At 43.4% G+C, this 21,700-nt stretch overlaps 1 protein-coding gene across 1 annotated transcript in view; it reads right to left on the minus strand.

The window, feature by feature from the left end:
* Window positions 1-1,149: 1,149 nt before the first annotated feature.
* LOC115460526 (lectin-like) overlaps window positions 1,150-21,700 on the minus strand; it is a 48,102-nt gene continuing 27,551 nt past the window's right edge. Inside the window, exons 5-7 of the mRNA XM_030190294.1 lie at window positions 18,082-18,196; window positions 5,979-6,051; window positions 1,150-1,317 (exon numbers count right to left, since the gene is read on the minus strand). Of these exons, the coding sequence (XP_030046154.1) occupies window positions 1,275-1,317; window positions 5,979-6,051; window positions 18,082-18,196 (231 nt within the window). The 3' untranslated portion in view covers window positions 1,150-1,274. The remainder of the gene's footprint in view (window positions 1,318-5,978; window positions 6,052-18,081; window positions 18,197-21,700) is intronic.

Consider the following 21,700-nt stretch of genomic DNA (forward strand, 5'->3'; position numbering starts at 1 on the left):
AACCAATAAAAGTCTTACTACACACAATTCAGTTTTTTGGAGTTTTTGCTTGTCAGCTTTGCTTGTCACCTTTGCTGGGGGGTTTTTTGTCTTCCATCGCAAAGGTTTGTTCTTCTTTTTTGGGCAAAGAAGGAAGACAGCAAAACAAATGAGTAAACACATTTAAAGAAAACATATAGTTTGGTGTTTAAGGTAAAGGAAGTATGATAGTTTTGAGCTAGGATATCTCTTTGCCAAGGTTTTTATTTCCTACAATGGTTAGCAAATATATTGCGGGCGATGTACTTTTACTGGCCTAACTCAGTACATCACAGACTGGAAGTGGTACTGGGCTAGTTCAAGAAAAAATATCAGCTATAAATTGTTGACAATTATTTCTACACATCTAAGGGGTCCTTTCACAAAGCCATGCTAAAAGGTGGCTGACGGTAGCTGTAGTCCATGGTTTTCCTGTGTGCCACCTATTAGGCAAGCTGCCAAAAAGCCAATTTTACATTTGTGACAATAATGGCCAGGCACTAAGTGAAAAATTAGTGCCTGTCCATTTACTGTGTGAGCCCTTACCACCTCCTATTTAGAAGGGGGTAAGGGCTCACGCGCTAACTCAGCAATAACCGGACAGTGCATGCTAAAGAACCCGCACTGCTGATTGTCGCCCGGAACACCCTCTGTGGTAGAAAATGATTTTCTACCACAGGTAAAGGCTTATGCCAAAATCAGAACTACCACCCGGTACCTGGGTGCACCCAGCAGTAGCGCTGTTTTGGCGCATGCTACCCGTGTAGTAGCCCTACTGCACCTTTGGAAAAAGGCTCCTAAATGAACAAACAGAACAACCACAATGTTGCTATAATTGAAAGAAAAAAACGGTGTTAAGGAACAAAATTGTGGGTCTTTTGCCTGTCCCTTAACATTAGACCTCTATAGAAAAAGACGTTTCTGCTTCTGTAGCACCTTTTTTTTTTGTTGCTTATTTTTTTGGTTCATTTTTTTTGTGTGGGGACCGTTTCCTTTTTGAAACTGGAAAAATAAATTCTTAGGGCAAAGATTTGCTATTTTAAGTTTGTGTAAATTGACTGGCAGGAATTGCAAGATGATCTTTTTAAAAATAATTTTATTCTGACAGCAACGACAGAATTATAGCCCCATAACAATTTGATTATTCCTATGATTATAATGAATATATACAAAGCAGTTTTATCAATCTATCAGCTCTTCCTCTTCATGAATCAATGGTTGTAGTCTTCTTCTCTTCTCTCTAGCAAAATGCAGAATTAAGTCTTCACTGGCTTTATATAGCCGGAGTCACAGCATATTCTGCAAAAGAAAAGTAAGTGATTAGAAATAAGAAAAAATGCAACATACACAATATATATTTTATGGGATTGCAGACACTGTGGTATACTATTGTCTCACTGGATAAATCAGTCCTTATAAAAATTTACAGAATATTTAAATATAGTGAGCAAGTGAAAGTTCAGGTCAAATAGCAGGAGCAAAAGTTGAATAAGTATGGAAGGAAAATCCCTGATTTGGACCTGAGAATTACACACGTACTAGATTTGTGTTGGAAGCAAAAACACGTGGAGGGCATAATCAAACGGGGCATCCAAGTTTTCATGAGGGCGTCCTTGCAGGATGGCCCTGCGAAGGGGCGGGGAAACCTGTATTATCTAAACAAGATGGGCATCCATCTTTCATTTCGATAATACGGTCGGGGACACCCAAATCTCAACATTTAGGTCGACCTTAGAGATGGTTGACCTAAATGTTGAGATGGTCAACCTTAGAGATGGTCGTCTCCGGTTTTCGGCCCTAATGGAAACCGAGGACACCCATCTCAAAAACAACCAAATCCAAGCCCTTTGGTCATGAGAGGAGCCAGAATCCGTAGTGCACTGGTCCCCCTCACATGCCAGGACACCAACCGGGCACCCTAAGGGGCACTGCAGTGGACTTCACAAATTGCTCCCAGGTGCATAGCTCCCTTACCTTGGGTGCTGAGCCCCCCCAAACCCACTCCCCACAACCGTACACCACTACCATACCCTAAGGGGTGAAGGGGGCACATACATGTGGGTACAGTGGGTTTTGGGTGGGTTTTGGAGGGCTCACATTTACCACCACAAGTGTAACAGGTGGGGGGATGGGCCTGGGTCCACCTGCCCGAAGTGCACTGCACCCACTAAAACTGCTCCAGGAACCGGCATACTGCTGTCATGGAGCTGTGTATGACATTTGAGGCTGGCAAAAAAAAAATTAAGTTTTTTTTTAGGGTGGGAGGGAATTGGTGACCACTGAGGGAGTAAGGGGAGGTCATTCCCGATTCCCTCTGGTGGTCATCTGGTCAGTTCGGGCACCTTTTTGAGGCTTGGTCACAAGAAAAAATGGACCAAGTAAAGTCAGCCAAGGGCACGTCAGGGACGCCCTCCTTTTTTCCATTATCAGCCGAGGACGCCCATCTCTTAATCACACCCCAGTCCCGCCTTCGCTACGGTGCCGACACGCCCCCGTGAACTTTGGTCGTCCCCGCGACGGAAAGCAGTTGAGGATGCCCAAAATCGGCTGTCAATTATGCCGATTTGGGTGACCCTGAGAGATGTGTCGGAAGATGGGCACCCTTCTCTTTCGGGAGCCTTGAGGGGGAGGTACTGTCACGTCTGTGGTCGTGACCACTCTCAGGCTTACCTTATTTCTGGTGGTCAGCTTCTAAGCTGGCATCTGTCTGGTCTTTATGAGTTAGTTCTGTCTCTGTCTCTGTGTGCTGGCTGCTTCCAGCATGGCTCTGATTTCTCCACTATACTGCACCTGTGTGTGTTAAGCCTCTCTGTGCTTCAGTATGCTTTCTGCCTGTGTTTTGGTTTGTGTTCCTCTTGCCCTCTGGTGGCCAGACCTGGTGGCTGCATTGCATTGTCTGTGTGCTGTTTCCCGTTCCAGATTTCAGCCCAGTCCAGACCGGATCTTCCGGCCTGCCAGACTTGCTTGGCTTGTTTGAGCCTGCACAGCACCCGTAGCTACTTGGTGATTGCTGCAGCTGAATCTCAGCTGCTGCTGGGCTTATTAGCCATTTGGAACTCTCTGCTTTGCCTTTGCATCACCTAAGGCCCTGGTATGTTGGGGTGCTGCTGCACTTCTGCCTAGTCCAGATTATAGTCTGTATTCTTGCCTGATTCTAGTTTAGTCTTTGTGTAGCTTCTTGTACTGTGTTGCTTGTTTCCCAGTCTTGTTTCTCGTTGTGTGTCTTTGTCTAGTTCTTGGTTGCCTGTGTTTCTTCCCTGTTTCAGTGGCTGCTTGCAGCTTTCAGTTCTGTCCCTTGTCTGTCTGAGAGTCCTAGTCTAGTATTCTGCCTAGCCTCCATGTGTGCTCTAGTCCCTGTGTGTATCCTGCTGGTTTCCAGTTCCTTTCCTGTCCTGTCCGGTAAGTCCTGCCGGCCACCTGCACCCAGGGGCTCAACTCCTGAGGAACGGTGGTCAAGTGCAGGTGAAGTCTAGCTGGCCCTGCTGTCAGAGTTCTGCCTTATCCCTGTGTGGGGTGGTTTTGCCTGCCACTGCTGCTCCTCAGCAGTGGCCCAAGGGCTCACAATCCTAGTTCCTGCCTTGAAAACGTGACAAGTATTCAGTGCTGACAAGTCAGAGATACTGAATCAAATCTCTGTAAACCTGGAATATATAATGGGGCAATCTGACAAGCTGAAGAACAGCAAATCGCCTGGACTGGATGGTGTACATCTCAGAGAACTTGCATAACTAAGTACATAGGTATATAAATATTGCCATACTAAGACAGACTGAAGGTCCATCAAGCCCCGCATCCTGTTTCCAACAGTGGCCAATCCAGGTCACAAGTACTTGGCAAGATATCAAAAAAGTACAATAGATTTTATCGTGAACAAATGACTAGATACCACATTGGTTACCACAACCAACACAGACACCCCATCTGCAGACCAACTTGCTAAATACTTCAATGACAAAATAGTAAACCTATGTAATATGTTATCACAGAACACCACTGAAATTGAAAAATTCATTGACTGCCTGGACCCAATCCTCAGTGAATACCCAGCAGACCGAATCTGGTCAAACTTCGCTCTCCTTACCGATGAAATTGTCACCCAAGCGATTAACAGGTTCACCAAGACCCACTGTAAACTGGACACATGCCCCAACCACCTAATAAAATCTGCCCATCAATGCTTCATAGCTGACCTCACATTACACCTAAACTATATGTTGCAACATGGACTTTTTCCTAAGGACAAAGGTAACATACTACTCACCCCATTACCCAAAGATACAAAAAAAAAAAAAAAGCAAATGAAATCACCAACTACCGCCCGGTAGCATCTATCCCTCTGGTAGTCAAACTGCTGGAAAGCATGGTAACCAATCAACTTACTGACTACTTAAACAAATTCTCAATATTACATGAATCACAATCAGGATTTCGCTCCAACCACAGCACCGAAACAGTACTCATTACTCTCCTAACCAAATTCAAACAAGAAATTGCAACAGGCAAAAGCATACTTCTCCTACAATTTGACATGTCTAGTGCGTTCGACATGGTAACCATAAAATACTGCTAAACATCCTAGAATACTTTGGGATCAGTGGAAGTGTAATTAGTTGGATCAAGGGTTTCCTAACCACAAGAACATACCAAGTGATATCAAATTCGACCATATCATCACCATGGAAACCAGAATGTGGTGTACCCCAAGGATCACCGTTATCACCGACCCTTTTCAACCTGATGATGACCCCACTAGCCAAATCCCTATCCAATCAAGGCCTTAAACCTTACATCTACGCAGATGATGTCACGATATACATCCCGTTCAAACATGATTTAACATAATTCACAAACGAAATCAAACTCAGCCTCCAAATCATGAACTCATGGGCGGATGCATTTCAACTAAAACTCAACGCAGAAAAACGACACTGTCTCATCCTCTCATCCCAATACAACACAAACAAACCCACAAATATAAACACCCCAGATTACACCCTTCCTGTTTCAGACAGCCTGAAAATTCTCGGAGTTACAATCGACTGAAACCTCATGCTAGAAAGCCAAGCGAAAACTACAACAAAGAAAATGTTCCACTCAATGTGGAAACTCAAACGAGTAAAACCTTTCTTCCCGAGGGAAATATTCCGCAGACTGGTACAATCAATGGTACTACACGTCACCTAGACTACTGCAATGCAATATATTAAGAAACTCCAAACCGCCCAAAACACCACAGCCAGACTCATATTTGGAAAAACGAGATTCAAAAGTGCCAAACCCTTACAAGAAAAACTACATTGGCTCCCAATCAAAGAACGAATTGTGTTCAAAATCTGCACCCTGGTTCATAAAATTATTCACGGGGAGGCCCCGGTATACATGGCAGACCTCAAAGATTTACCAACCAGAAGCACAAAAAGATTAACATGCACATACCTAAATCTCCACTATCGAAGCTTCAGGCCCACCCAGAGGCAGAGCAATTATATTAAGGCAGCATGTTAATTGCTTTTAGAGTTCCAAGTTTCCAATTAACAAGCATAAGAAACCCAAATGCAATTTACTAAATAAAGGCCTATGAGAGTTTTGGAGCAGAGTGGGTATATTTTTCTTCACTGTTTGCTCATTTACATGAAGTTCACTTATATTTGTTCAATTGAACAGATCCTTCTTCTGGAGTGAATTGCCAAACCTTATTTGCCAGGTTGCTCCTCTGGAGAAATTAGCAAATTACCTCCAAATTTTTAAGCTAGATACTATTCATATCTCTTGGTGATAATATATGACAATAAAGAATCCTTTTGATTCATATTTATTTCTGAAACAGATTTACAGGATCAGCAGAATGGTCTGAAAGCACAAAAGCAGCCTGCAATTAATATATTTCTAACAAAGTGCTTCAGAAAATGGCATTTCTATACCATCATAGTAGATGTTATGGAGGAATGAGGCTCCTTTACCTGTTCCTTAGTTGGTATTTACAGACAAATGGAAAGGAATAACTTGTAGGGTAATCATTCCAGGTAATATGATCTGAAACAAGAACGAAAGAAAATCTGTCAGACCTCACAATTTGAACAAAACCCCAACAATTTTGTTCTAAATTTCACGGTGGCACTCATGGGACATGAAAGGCACCTTGTAATATAAAGAATGATAAGAGGTAAAGATAGGATCAAACTAGTTTGCCTAATCATAGTAACATACTGCATGGGCCATCCAGTCTGCCCAACATTTAAATTCATTATCAATTTATGACTGAGCCAACGAACCCAACAGTATTACCAGTTAGCAATTTTACTCACTAAGTTCCCCTTTAAGATGTCTTCCCCACTTGCACTGATAGCATATCATATGAATGTGGTATCAAATACACATTCCATCTTTCCCAATTTTGGGACTCAGACTATTAGAAATCTGCCTGGCACTGGCCCTTCTTCATAATTACTAGAGTTGCTGTTGAAGCCCATTCCAACTCATCTGATTTGTCATATGTAGAGCACAGACTGTGAAGTCTGTCTGGCACTATTTTTACTCATTCCTTAGTCTATTTCCTAGTGTAATGCCATAGAATACAGAAGGTATATTTATTACAGGGTTCCTAGGTTAAGAGGCTGAGGTGCCTACTTAGACACTACTTTATAAAGACATGTGGAGGGGCATAATCGAAAGGGACACCAAAGTTTTGTTGAGGACGTCCTCACAAAATGTCCCAATGGAGGGGCGGAGAAACACGTATTATCGAAAAAGATGGACGTCCATCTTTTGTTTCGATAATATGGACAGGGACGCCCAAATCTTGAAATTTAGGTCATCCCTAGAGATGGTCGTCCCTAGACTTGGTCGTTTCTGATTTTCGGCGATAATGGAAACCAAGGACACCCATCTCAGAAACGACCAAATGCAAGCCCTTTGGTCGCAGGAGGAGCTAGCATTTGTAGTGCACTGGTCCCCCTGACTTGCCAGGACACCAACCGGGCATTCTAGGGGGCACTGCAGTGGACTTCATAAATTGCTCCCAGGAACATAACTCCTATACCTTGAGTGCTGAGCCCCCCAACCCCCCCACAAAACCCACTACCCACAACTGTACACCATTACGATAGATGTGGGTACAGTAGGTTTGTGGTGGGTTTTGGAGGGCTCGCTGTTTCCTCCACAAATGTAACAGGTAGGGAGGGGGATGGGCCTGGGTCCACCACCTGCCTGAAGTGCACTGCACCCACTAAAACTGCTCCAGGGACCTGCATACTGCTGTCATGGACCTGAGTATGACATCTGAGGCTGGCATAGAGGCTGGCACAAAATATTTTGAAAGACATTTTTTGAGGGTGGGAGGGGGTTAGTGACCACTGGGGGAGTAATGGGAGGTGATCCCGATTCTCTCCGGTGGTCATCTGGTCAGTTTGGACACCTTTTTGTGTCTTGGTAGTAAGAATAACACTACCAGGTAAAGTCATCCAAGTGCTCGTCAGGGATGCCCTTTTTTTTTCATTATGGGTCGAGGACTTCCATGTTTTAGGCACGCCCAAGTCCCGCCTTCGCTACGCCTCCGATACACCCCCTTGAACTTTGGTCGTCCCTGCAACGGAAAGCAGTTGGGGATGACCAAAATCGGCTTTCGATTATACCGATCTGGACGACCCTGTGAGAAGCACGCCCATCTTCTGATTTGTGTCGAAAGATGGGCATCCTTCTCTTTCGAAAATGAACCTCATAGTTGTCTATAAAGCAAATCCAAGAAGACAGGAGGAGCCTCCACGGAAAGTCAAAGCAAAACAGCAAAAGTAGAGGCTGACAAATGCGCAAACCAATAGGGAGATAATAGGGAGATAAAAAACCAGTTTATTCAGAATATTCATATCAAGGACCCGACACGGTCCGTGTTTCGGCGCCATTTCCTGGCATTCTGTTTCTTGTCACATGGTGTTTACTGATCGGTTGGCTGTTCTTTTGTTCTCTCTGGTAAGATTTTTGTTTGATCAGGATTGTTTTGTGGTCTTCATTTCTCATCTTTTTTGGAGTATTTATTTCTTGCTTCATTGTTTTTATTGAATTAAGTTAGACTCAGAGTATGTTCTGTTTTTCAAGCATTTATTGGTCACACTTTCTTTTTGTCTTTTGGTGCAATGGGTCTGTTTGTAGTTTTCCTCTGTATACCTATCCATTCGGTATGTTTGTGTATATACATTTTTTCTCTGTGGAAGGCATTTTATTTATACTATATAATTATTTCTTCAGTTATTTGATTTATAACTCTATATTTTTTGGAGTGCTGTATAGCTCTCTCGTTCTCTTCACATCTTGATGGTAATGTGAGCTAGTGTCAATATGTGACATATACTCTTTATCCCTCTATTTTGGAACGTTTCATGCGAATGATACATATTCAGTAATTTTAGGTATTACAGTGCACAACACATTCCAATAGTTTACTTAGGCATTTGCCTGTTTAGACATAAATACATGTTTTACTACTACTACTACTACTACTATTTAACATTTCTAGAGCGCTACAAAGTGTACGCAGCGCTGTACAAACACAGAAGAAAGACAGTCCCTGCTCAAATAGACAAAAATATACACCTATGTTTTGTATAAAGATGGTGATCTATATACATATATATAGAATGGCCCATTTTAACTGATTTACATTTTTATGAAATAACAGGAATTTTATCCCTTTGTAGTATTTTAAAAATGTTTTTATCCTTTTACAGTGGATTAACTTGCATACATAAAGGAATTATTCAACCCTATCAGCTTCTTCTCAGAGGTTTGACATTATTTCATTGAATTATATTTATAATTAATATGTAAATATAATGTAGTATTAAATGGTGTCGGATCATGATGTATTGACGTATTTTACTTGTTCAAGTTGTATGAATGTATTTTTTTACTATTAGATCAGGATAAATATATATGTTGATGTTTCATCAGCCTGACCTATGCCTTTCATTTATCAGTCATTTATTTGACAGTTATCACTTTTCATTGTTTGGTGTTTCTCTGTCCACAATATCTGCTCACATAATTATAATATATTAACATTTTTTTACATAATTTATCATTTTATATTTACAAATGTGCAATACTATTATGAATGTCTGTATATGTTTGGCTACATATTTTATTAAGGCGGATATATTTGATTTGAAATCTCTTAATATTATGTTTTTAATTTGTCCTGTTTTTTGCAGAAAGTTGATTGTGACCCCTGAGGGAGGCGCTTTTGTGCTGAAACACGGACCGTGTCGGGTCCTTGATATGAATATTCTGAATAAACTGGTTTTTTATATTATCTCGCTATTGGTTTGCGCATTTGTCAGTCTCTACTTTTGCTGTTTTGAGTTGTCTATAAAGAGCATTTTTGATATGACATCTAAATCCGATTTTAGACGTTTTACAAACATCCAGTAGTAAATCAGAAAAATGATCAATTTTTTGTTTCAAAAATGGTCATTTGCTAGATGTTTTTGTACTCAGTGTGTCTATATTTTAAGGCCATTATGGAAAAAAAAATTCAAGGGAAAAATGCACAAAATCAAGCTATTGGGATGTATGAGGGGCCAGTTTTCTTAGTGGACTGGCCACACAGATATCCCAGCAGAGCAGTGGGACACCCTAGGGGACATTACAGTGGACTTCATACAAAAGGTCCCAGGTACACATCTCACAGTTACCCCCTTATATTATATGGGGAGCCCTCCAAAACCCATCAAATCCTACTGTATCCAATAACTAGGAATTATTAGGTGAGGGATGTAAAATAAGATCAAAAATATTATAATGCCTCTGTATTGTTCCACAGTGCAACCTTCAATTTTACTCGCCGTATCTCAGAAAAGATATAGCGGAATTAGAAAAGTTCAAAGAACAGTAACCAAAATGATAGAAGGGATGGAACTTATCCCATATGAGGAAAGACAAAAGAAAGGGACAACCCGTTCTCTAGCCCATCCTGTAGAAAATGCAACAGCTCTGGTATGGATGTCCGAAGAGGACTCTCCAAAAACAAATGAAGGGGCTTGCCTGTCACAAGCCGCTGGAGATCCTCATACCAAGGCCAACGAGGCCAATCTGAAGCAATGACAACCATGTGTCCGCAATGGCACTCTATCTGCTTAAGGACCTGACCAATGAGCGGCCCTGATGTGGCCACGGTTGCACCAAGATGGGTTTGTGTGTGGCTGGTATTGAGGACTGGTGTGATACCCATAGAGCCACACACAAACACGTGGGCACCAAGGCGTCGAGGCCATCTGACATTGGCTCCTTCCTACAACTGAAAAACCGAGGAGCTTTGGCATTCATGAATGTGGCCATCAAGTCTATTTGAGGTTTCCCCCAGCGGTTCACCATGACCCAAATGCTGCATTAGAGAGGGATCACTCACCTGGTCCAACACATTCCTGCTCAGGAAGTCTGCCTCTAAGTTGGTAACCCCCACCACATGTACCGCTGACAGGCACCACAGATGGCTCTCTGACCAGGACATGAACTCCGCTGCCTCCAGGGCCAGAGGACAACTCCATTTGCTGCCTTGATGATTGATGTAGTCCACTGCTGTCACATTGTTGAAAAGGACTCGCACAGCACTGTTGAGAAGCAAAGGCTGGATGGCCACCTGAGCCATATGAATGGCCCTGGTCTCCAAATGATTGATGGATCACCAGGACTCAGGCGCAGACCAGAGATCCTGGGAAACCTGACCCTGGCAGTGGACCCCCCCCCCCCCCAACTAGAGAGACTGGTGTCTGTGGTAATCATTGTCCACTCCAGGGACTTAAGGTCCACCCCATCCAGCCACCAGTTCAGGGATTCCCACACCTGCTCTCTTAATGGGATATGGGCCTGGAGGTCATCCAGCACTGGTAACCAGTGAGTGAATAGCGCCAACTGAGAATGGCGCATGCGCGTCCGCTGCACCACCTCGATTGTTGCTACCATGGAACCCAATACCTGGAGGACAATCCACGCCAATAAATGCCACAGCCGAGCGAGCTGATGGACCTGTGCCTGCAGCTTCAAGATGTGGTGCTACAGAGGAAACACCTTGCCAGGAGGGTTCTGAAGTGCACACCCAGGTACCCCAGATACTACACCAGGGTAAGACTGCTCTTAGCAGCATTGACTACCCAACTGAGCTGCCTCAGGAGACCAACCACATAATCGGTAGCCCACCTGCTCTCCTCAAAGGACTTGGTCTGAATCACCAGTCGTCCTGGCGCAAGTGAGCAGCCACCACGATCATTACCTTGGAAAAAGTGTATGGTGCTGGCGCCAGCCCGAATGGCAGGGCACGGAACTGGTAGTGTTGACCGAGGACCGCAAAATGCAGAAACCAGCGATGGGCCAGATGGATCGGAATATGGAGATATGCCTCTGAAAGGTGAAGAGAACTCCCCCTAGTGGACAGCTACAATGACCAATCGCAGTGTCTCCATGTGGAACGGGGAAAGCTTGAGTGCCCTGTTTACTCCATTGAGATCCAGAATGAGATGGAAAGTCCCCTCCTTCTTGGAGATCATAAAGTAGATGGAATATCTGCTAAAACCTCTCTTGGCCAGAGGCATTGGTACTATTGCTTCCAACTCCAAAAGCCTATCCAAGGTCTGACGCATGTCCATGGACTTCTGTACCGCCTTGCAAGATGAACTGATGAACAGGTCTGTCAGGAGAGAATGGAATTCCAGACTGTAACTGAATTGGAGAAGGTCCAGGACCCATCGGTTCATGGTGATGTGGGTCCAGGTCCAATAGAAATGTTGCAACCACCCTCGAATGGGTGGATCTGGAGCCTGGACCCGGACCCCCAAACCTTCATTGTGCAGAGTGGGAAGCCCCGGTAGTGCCCTGGCTCATTCACAATCTTCGTGATGTCCACCCCGAAAGGACAGAAAGGACCTGAAGTGGTTCCACAAATGACCTCGCTGAGAACTGGCAAATCAGCCCTGGTGAGAGCACTAGATGCCCCTGAGACACCCTCGGGAAACTCCCCAAATAACAAAGTGAGCCCAAGAATCTGGCAGCCAAGGAGTCTTCAAATTCCCTAAATCCTTCGCCAACTTGTCCAAGTCCTCCCCAAACAGATCTCATCCCCAACAGGAAAGCTGTTCCCATTTCCAAAATAATGAGGTCCTCTGACGTGCTCTCAGGAGCATCGAGTAACTCCTCTGCCCAGCGGAAACAAGCACGTGCCTCATAACTGCCTCATAGGACCACTTCATGAGAGTCTCCATACGGTGATCCTGTGGATTCGTAACTGCAGCACCACCCTCTACCATAACTGCTGTCTTCTTGGTCATGCATGTAACCAGGGCATCCACGTTTGGTAAATGAAAACACTCCTGGTGCTCATAAGGAAGTTGGTAAAGGCGAGCCATGGCCCTCACTGTCTGCAAGGGCGCTCCTGGATGCTGCCACTGAGCATCTACAAACTCCTTGAGGTCCTCATTAAAAGGGAAAACCCGCTGGGTGGCACACGTACCCTTCCTGGGGAACTGAGTTTGATTCCCACTGTAGCTCCTTGTGACTCTGGGCAAGTCACTTAACCCTCCATTGCCCCTGGTACAAAACAAGTACCTAAATATACTATGTAAACTGCTTTGAATGTAGTTGCAAAAACCACAGAAAGGTGGTATATGAAGTCCCATTTCCCTTTCCCTTTCCTGGGAACTGAAGGAGCCTCCTCCTTGAGCCTCAGATTCTGCAGCACCTGAGCCATCAGTAGCGGCAGCTCCTGGCAGTGAAAGATCTGTCCTCTCTGTCCTCTAGAGACTCTGGAAGTCACTCCTGACCTTAGTCCAGATCCTCCTCCAGAGAAAGGAAGTCACAGGCTTCCTGAACATTCTGCTCCACACTCAAATGCGGGCACTTGGCCCCCAAAGGGCTGTGCAGCACCAAGGACTGGGTCCCCAAACCAGACAGCCCTGGAACCAGAGACTTTGCCATGGAAGTCAATGGCTCTGAAGGATCCAACAGTCCTCCATTGCCTGCAGCCACAGCCATCAAAGCCTCAGAAACAGGTTTATTCTGCTTCAGGCAGAAGGCCTGATGGAGCAACAGAACAAATTCCAGCAAGAACAGAAGAGCTAGAGAGGGAGGAACCACCACAACATCCTTGTGGGTGCCACACCAAAGGGGAATCATGCTGCATGAGCGGCTGCTGCATTAACTGTTGCGCTGACTCCTGTGCTGCTGAAGTTCCCACCAACAAAATGGCACCAGCAGCACCCGCTCCAACTGCTCCGACTCTTGTGACAACAGCTCCTCACCCCAGGCCTCCCTGCACCAGACAACCCAGTCTCAGGAGACTCCATCACAGTGGACAAGTTCGCTGAAGTGCCCTCCGACGCCTCTTCACATACACGGTACAAGCTGCTAAGGGGGTAAATCATGCGACGTGCAGTGCAAGCTGCACAGTGCTTCAGTTTTCTGGAGGGAGCCACTATCAGTGCACACGTGGTCCACGCAGCCAAGAAGACACTCCACGGCCTGCACAGCTGGCAGACTCGGGACTGCAGAAGAGTTCCCATAAGCAATGTGGAGCAGCAAATTGTAGAGCTGGCAGAACTTGTCTTGAACTCTGTGTTTTTCTTTAATGTATCTTTTTCTCTTTATTCTCCTTTTTCAAGTACTGCAGAGATTAAAAAAAAAAAATACAGTTGTTCCCAGCCTGCTCAGGAAGCCTTAAGGAACCCCTCCCAGGAAAGGGAGAGGGGGCCAAAGCAGCCATGACTCAAAGGGCTAGGTGTGTGTTTGGGGGAAGGGACCTGCAGCATTACTACTACTACTACTACTACTACTATTTAGCATTTCTATAGCGCTACAAGGCATACGCAGCACTGCACAAACATAGAAGAAAGACAGTCCCTGCTCAAAGAGCTTACAATCTAATAGACAAAAAATAAATAAAGTAAGCAAATCAAATCAATTAATGTGAATGGGAAGGAAGAGAGGAGGGTAGGTGGAGGCGAGTGGTTACAAGTGGTTACGAGTCAAAAGCAATGTTAAAAAGGTGGACTTTCAGTTTAGATTTAAAGGTGGCCAAGGATGGGGCAAGACGTAGGGGCTCAGGAAGTTTATTCCAGGCATAGGGTGCAGCGAGACAGAAGGCGCGAAGTCTGGAGTTGGCAGTAGTGGAGAAGGGAACAGATAAGAAGGATTTATCCATGGAGCGGAGTGCACGGGAAGGGGTGTAGGGAAGGACGAGTGTGGAGAGATACTGGGGAGCAGCAGAGTGAATACATTTATAGGTTAGTAGAAGAAGTTTGAACAGGATGCGAAAACGGCTAGGGAGCCAGTGAAGGGTCTTGAGGAGAGGGGTAGTATGAGTAAAGCGACCCTGGCAGAAGATGAGACGGGCAGCAGAGTTTTGAACCGACTGGAGAGGGGAGAGGTGACTAAGTGGGAGGCCAGCAAGAAGCAGATTGCAGTAGTCTAAACAAGAGGTGACAAGGGTGTGGATGAGGGTTTTGATAGAGTGCTCGGAAAGAAAGGGGCGGATTTTACGGATGTTGTAAAGAAAGAAACGACAGGTCTTGGCGGTCTGCTGGATATGAGCAGAGAAGGAGAGAGAAGAGTCAAAGATGACCCCAAGGTTTCGAGCTGAGGAGACAGGAAGAATGAAAGAGCCATCAACAGAAATAAAAAACGGGGGGAGCGGGGAGGTGGGTTTGGGGGGGAAAATGAGAAGCTCGGTTTTGGTCATATTTAATTTCAGGTGGCGTTGAGACATCCAGGCAGCAATGTCAGACAAGCACGCTGAAACTTTGGTTTGGATGCAAGGTGAGATATCAGGGGTAGAAAGGTAGATTTGGGAGTCATCAGCATAGAGATGGTAGGAAAAGCCATGGGATGAGATTAATGAACCAAGGGAAGAAGTGTAGATAGAAAAGAGGAGGGGACCAAGAACAGAACCCTGAGGTACGCCGACAGGCAGAGGGATAGAAGTAGAAGAGGATCCACCAGAGTGAACACTAAAGGTGCGGAGGGAGAGGTAGAAAGAGAACCAGGAAAGGACAGAGCCCTGGAATCCAAGTGAGGACAAGGTATCGAGAAGTATGCTGTGATCGACAGTGTCAAAAGCAGCGGAAAGATCAAGAAGAATGAGGATGGAATATTGACCTCTGGATTTAGCCAGTAATAGGTCATTGGAGACTTTAGTAAGCGCAGTTTCGGTTGAGTGGAGAGGGCAAAAACCAGATTGTAATGGGTCAAGAATAGCATGTGAGGAGAGAAAATCAAGGCAGCGGTGGTGAACAGCACGCTCAAGTAATTTGGAGAGAAAAGGAAGGAGGGAGATGGGTCGGTAATTAGAGGGACAAGTAGGGTCAAGTGAAGGCTTCTTAAGGAGAGGTGTGACCACAGCATGTTTAAAGGCAGCAGGGACAGTCGCAGTGGAAAGTGAGAGGTTGAGAATGTGACAGATAAAAGGAATAAGAGTAGGAGAGATGGCATTAAGAAGGTGGGTGGGAATGGGATCAGAGGAACAGGTGGTACATTTTGAGGAAGAAAGGAGAAGTGTAGTTTCCTCAATAGTAACTTCAGGAAAGGAGGAAAGGGAATGAGGGGAAGGAGAGAGAGGGGAACGGACTAGTGGAGGGAGAGCTGGTGAGGTAGAGAAAGCAAGGTTTATCTTTTTTTTATTTATTTATTCATTTCAATGTATATACAAGCATAATATCTTGATTACAGATAAAGACGATTTAGTATCTTGGTAAATTTCTTAAAGATACATCAAAAAAGAAAAGAAAGGAAAAATTATATTAACAAGAAGATCATTTCTCGTCTATAGTCCACAATATTGGGGAGAGTTATCACAATTTTCAGGAAAATAATTCAATTTTGAAGACAACTTCAAAATCTAACAAATGGAGGCTGATTTAAGCGTACCAAGCAATATACATTATTTATGGGGTTGAGGTTATTAATGTTCCTGATAATGGAGGTTGTAAGTCTTTCAGCTTTGTCTGCAAAAAAGAGTTTAGTTGATTAGCCTCAAAAAATATATATTTAATTGAATTAAGTTTTATCACGCACTTGAAGGGAAAGTTCAGCCAAAAAATAGCTCCAAGTTGTATTGCCTTAGATCTCAGTTTCAGAAATTCCTGTCTTTTCTTTTGGGTATTTCTTGAGACATCCGGATACATTCTGATTTTACAGCCTAGGAAATCAGGTCTCTTATTCAGGAAAAATTGTTTGAGTATCCAGTCTCTGTCCGGTTGGAGTATGAAAATCACTTTAAGCGTTGCAGTTGTTAAACCCTCATTGTCTCCTTCAATAATCTGAGTCAAATTTAAGTCCAGTGGTTGAGCTTTAACCTCCTCACTTTGTAGAGAATCTTTCTTGCGAAACGGTTCTATATAGAAAATCTTTGAAATAGGTGGATGTGTTTTTTCTGGGATTTTTAAAGCTTCTATTAAATATTGCTTGAAAGTTATCAATGCGGAAATAGCAACTTGCTTAGGAAAGTTTATCAGTCTGATGGCATTTGAACGTTGGTAGTTCTCTAGTACTTCAATCCTATTTTGAAGATACATATTCTCTTTAATTAAATTTATTTGTATTTGTTGAGAGTTTTTAATTGCAACAGAGTTAGTTTCAACTTCCTTGCCCACAGATTTTAACTTCATGTCCATTTCAGTTATCCTTTCATTATCTAACGTGAATTTCTTATTTAACTGAGTAAACTGTTGAGTAATTGAGGCTTCTAAGCCTACAAGCGCTTCCCAAATATTATCCAACGTTATTTGCTGAGGTTTGTCAGGTAAAAACGACTTACTTGAGAAATCAGTTATGAGGGTTGTAGGCAGAGCTGATTGACCTCCCACTGCTCCAAGTTCTTCCACAGGAACAACTTCTCCTCTCTTCACTTCTGCGTTCTCCACAGAAGGATTCCTCGGCTTCTCAGGCGTCGACTCAGGGCCCTTGCCAGAAAACCCCGTCGCGACTTGCGCACCAAGGGGACTCTGGTCCGAAATCGATGTCGTAGCCGGCATGGGAGGAGGAAGCCTCATTTCGGGGCTGAAAGATATCTCATGTTCAAGCTGGGGGAACGGGAGACCTCTCCCTAATCCCTCAAGCAGCGAAGCAGTCCCCGTCGATGTGCCCGGTAAAAGGAAGTGATCCATCGTTCCGACTCTAGGTAAGGAGGGAGTAACGGGGCTTGCTCGCGCTTTACCTCTCCTTTTAGGCATATTATTTAAAGTTTCAAAGTAGTCAAAGGCAAAAATATTCAGGAGTAGAGCGGATAACAGCGGAGCTACCTTCCTTATGTCTTATTCGGCCGCCATCTTGGAATCTCGCAAGGTTTATCTTTTGAACCTTGTTGTGAAAGAATTCAGCAAGGGTCTGAGGAGATAATGAAGGGGGAGTTGGGGGAGGGGGCACCTTGAGGAGAGAGTTCAATGTGGTGAAGAGAAGTCGAGGATTAGAGCCAAGAGAGTTGGAGTATGTACTACCGAGTGTTCTAGGAGCCTGTCTGTAGTGGGTCCTGGCCCCAATGCCCCACTACAGACAGGCTCCTAGAACACTTTTTTGTTTTGTTTAACAGAAACAAAGGTATGTGTTATATCCTATGCTGTTCAACAAGCTAATTCCCAAATCACAGGATGGCACAGCAGCCGAAATGGGCCGCAAGGGACAGGACTGCCCAGACCTATCTACCACCTGCTGAAGAGACTGAGAAATATTGGGGCAGGGGGGAGGGCAGAACTGCACAGAGGTTATTATGCACAAGTTTCAAGTAGATCTCAGTCCTTAGAAGTGTACCTAACCCTTCTAATTACCCACTCCTTGGGAATGGCCTGGAGCAGATGCTAAGAAAAACCTGTTAACAGTTTAATATCTAAAGTTAGCAGCTGTAAAAGAAAAATTAGCCTGAAAAACATTTTTATATTTAACCCCTTTAACTGATTGAAAGCATAACTTTTCCATGTCTGAAGCATGTCTGTGCATGTTTAGGAAAATATAAATACAGGCTAAGGGAATATTTGGTTTGATGATTCAGAGGCATTAGGAAGGAATGATAGATGTGAGAGAAGACATAGAACTCACCATTTTCAGGATACCAAGAGCCAATATAGTTTTCATTTCCCAAATTGTCTGGTTGTCCAGAGCCAAATTTTGCAAAATCCCATGCAGAACCATCAGTCCACATATACTTCCCCTCCTTTAAAAAGTAAAAATTTAGAAATAGAAAACATTTGTATGAAATAGAAAAATTATAGGAGAAAGAAAGTAAGATTAATAAAAATAAAGGACTGGAAAGGTCCACAAAAACTTATCTTTCCCTTCAAGCAGGATCCATGTTTTGGACATCTGAAAACCAGTATTTAGACATCCATATTGCATGGTCATCCGAATCCTGATTTTATAAAGCCAAGATATGGATATCTAAAACTATAAAGTAACCCAGCTTTCCTTTCAACCCGGTGTCAGTCTTACTTTATGTAGTTGGGCCAGTTTACCTCAGACTTCGACACCAATTTCAAAGAATTCGGGCCAAATATAAACTAACCTTGCTTGTTTGTTTCAAAAACATACAGGGAAAAGAAATCTAAATGGATTAATGCAAACTCAGAGCCCGAAGGTGGTACAATTATTATAAAGGGTCCTGTTTACTAAGCAGCGTTATAGGCACATTAACGTTTTTAATGTGCGTTAACTGTGTATGTGCCTACAATATCCCTATAGGCGCCTACATGGTTAGTGCACACCTAAGTGTAGGCACGCTAAAAACACTAACGCACCTTAGTAAACAGGGCCCAAAGTGTTTATTAACAATAATTGATATTAATTACATGTGTTATCTATAATAATTTGGAGATTTAAAATCATGTGGCAAGTTTTAGCAAGTGTAACATATTTGGATAAACCCACACTTTTATAACTACAGGTGGTAAGCTGTTACTTAAAATTTTTCTCAAGCAAAGAATTTGGATTGAACTTCAAACAGAATTTCTTCACAACTACAGCATCAAAGAAGTAAAATTTCATTCAAATTAACTTTTTTTTAGAACTCAGATGTTTTGTTTTTCACTTTAAAATGGAAGTATTACATAAGAATAGTCATACTGGGTCAGACCAATAGTCCATCTAGCCCAGTATCCTGCTTCTAACATTGGCCAATCCAGGTCACAAGTACCTGGCAGAAACCCAATTAGGAGCAACATTCCATGCTTTCCTAATATTTTATTTCAGATGTAAGCAGTACAACCTCTCAGATATATGTGAGATTATTCAGACTCTATGGCAAATTCTCAGGTAAGTGATTAATGATAAATTAGCTGGGTCTAATTCAGTTCAGTTTGTGTAACACTCACTGTCACATAGCTTGTTCCCCACAATCACACGGCCTGTCCCTGGCCTACTTAAACAAACAGGACCCAGTATAATCAGTCCACTCTCTTGAAAGACAAAAAAAAAACCCTAAGGAAATCTCTCAGAAAAATTTCCAAACTCAGTCAGATTACATGCAATCTTCTCGTATAATCTCTAAATTCAAGTTTAAATGAATGCTTTTCTAATTTTTCCTACTTTTACAGGCCTCACACGCCAGCCACTCTGACATACACCCTCATGCTTCAAAATCTTTCTGACAAGTCTGTAATAGTTTTATATCTCAAAAAATGACAGAGTCTGTATCTATGGTTACTGACTCATTTGACATCATTCATGATGTCACATGCTCCTCTCTCAGACCCTCATCTAATGATAGCCATGCATTTGGAATAGTTAATTAGGGCAGTTATGCACGCTTCAAATTTTGAAGACACCAATCTCCATTTTGAAATTAATTTTCCCCGTAGGTTTCAATGGGAAAAGTACATTTTCAAATATTTATATATGAAAACAAAAAGCAAACGTCACCAAAATTCCCCTTGCTGTACTAGCACAACTATACCAATATTCCAGTGTTTTTTAAATTTAACAATACGAATTTTCTAAGATGCCACACATTTTTCTCAATAAAAGAACTTTAAAATACCTCAAAATCCACAAATTAACATGTAAACCATTTAATTAATTTATCCACTCATGGCCCCAATTAACGAAAACTGAAATCACATGTTCCCCAGAGAGCAGGCCCTCTTCACCCAAAATTCCCATATTTAGCCATAAAACAACAGCATCCAAAGTTCAAATGTACCTAACTCACCTCTATGGAACCCCCCAAACCCCCAAAGACCCCCCCAAAATAAATTTAAAATGGCTTTTGGAGCCCAAGTTCCACAACATTAAAAAAACACCCTTTAATTTGGGCCCCCAAAACCTGCACCTGGCCCTTCTAAACTTCAGATCCCCTCTTGAATTACTTCCAACACCAGCGGTAAAAAATTGCAACACAAAAATTGAGGCCCCAGCTTCACTTTGGGCCTATTTCCCAGCTCCAGAGAGTATTCTGCTAGACCCAGCACTAGGCCTCAACTGGGCCATTTTCATGGGCACCCAGACTGGGGAAACCTCATTCTGCTGCCAGGCAGCATCAGGGAAGCTCACCAACAGCTCAGCTCCTGCCCTTGTGATCCCCGGACCACCAGGAAAGGATTCTCATTGGCCACCAATGCTCCCTAAGGACCCCAGAACCCCCACCCAGGGTAAGTTTAACAACTTTAATTTAGGGTGCTGGTTGTGCTAATTATGCTCTGGAGGAAAGGAGAAACAGGAGTGATATGATACAGACGTTCAAATATTTGAAAGGTATTAATCTGCAAACTAACCTTTTCCGGAGATGCGAAGGCAGTAGAACGAGAGGACATGAAATGAGATTGAAGGGGGGGCAGACTCAAGGAAAATGTCAGGAAGTATTTTTTCACGGAGAGAGTAGTGGATGTTTGGAATGCCCTCCCGCGGGAGGTGGTAGAAACGAAAACGGTAATGGAATTCAAACATGCGTGGGATAAACATAAAGGAATCCTGCTCAGAAGGAATGGATCCTAAAGAGCTTAGACGAGATTGGGTGGCAAAGCCGGTGGCGGGAGACGTAGATGGTGCTGGGCAGACTTATACGGTCTGTGCCAGAGCCGGTGATGGGAGGCGGGACTGGTGGTTTGGAGGCGGGGATAGTGCTGGGCAGACTTATACGGTCTGTGCCCTGAAAAGGACAGGTACAAATCAAGGTAAGGTATACTCAAAAAGTAGCACATGTGAGTTTATCTTGTTGGGCAGACTGGATGGACCGTGCAGGTCTTTTTCTGCCGTCATCTACTATGTTACTATATGTTACTATGATGCTGATTATGATTTATTATGCTGATGCTGCTGATGCTAATTATGCTTATGATGATTATGCTACTTATTATGATGATTATGATTACGATGATTACAATATTAATTTTCATATTGACTTATTTATATTCATATCATCCTTCATATTAATATTCAGCTATTTTGGGGCTACTTCAGGCTACTTTGGTCTGGAAAATTTTTCGCCATCTGGCAACAATCGGTAAGTGATGTATCCACATTAGGGCTGTGGCCATGATACTGGACTCCTCTCAAAGTGGCAGTAACTGCAGCCACACTATCGTCATGACAGCTAGTACATGGTAATGATCTGTGCACGAGCTGTCACACAGCCGGTCATTCCTCCAACCGTCCATGTCAGGCCCACGCATCACCTCTAGCCACATTAAGCAGCTAGCATGGGATTTGTGTTGATGTTTTTAACACG

This window comes from Microcaecilia unicolor, chromosome 1 (assembly GCF_901765095.1).
Source record: "Microcaecilia unicolor chromosome 1, aMicUni1.1, whole genome shotgun sequence".
Taxonomy (NCBI): domain Eukaryota; kingdom Metazoa; phylum Chordata; class Amphibia; order Gymnophiona; family Siphonopidae; genus Microcaecilia; species Microcaecilia unicolor.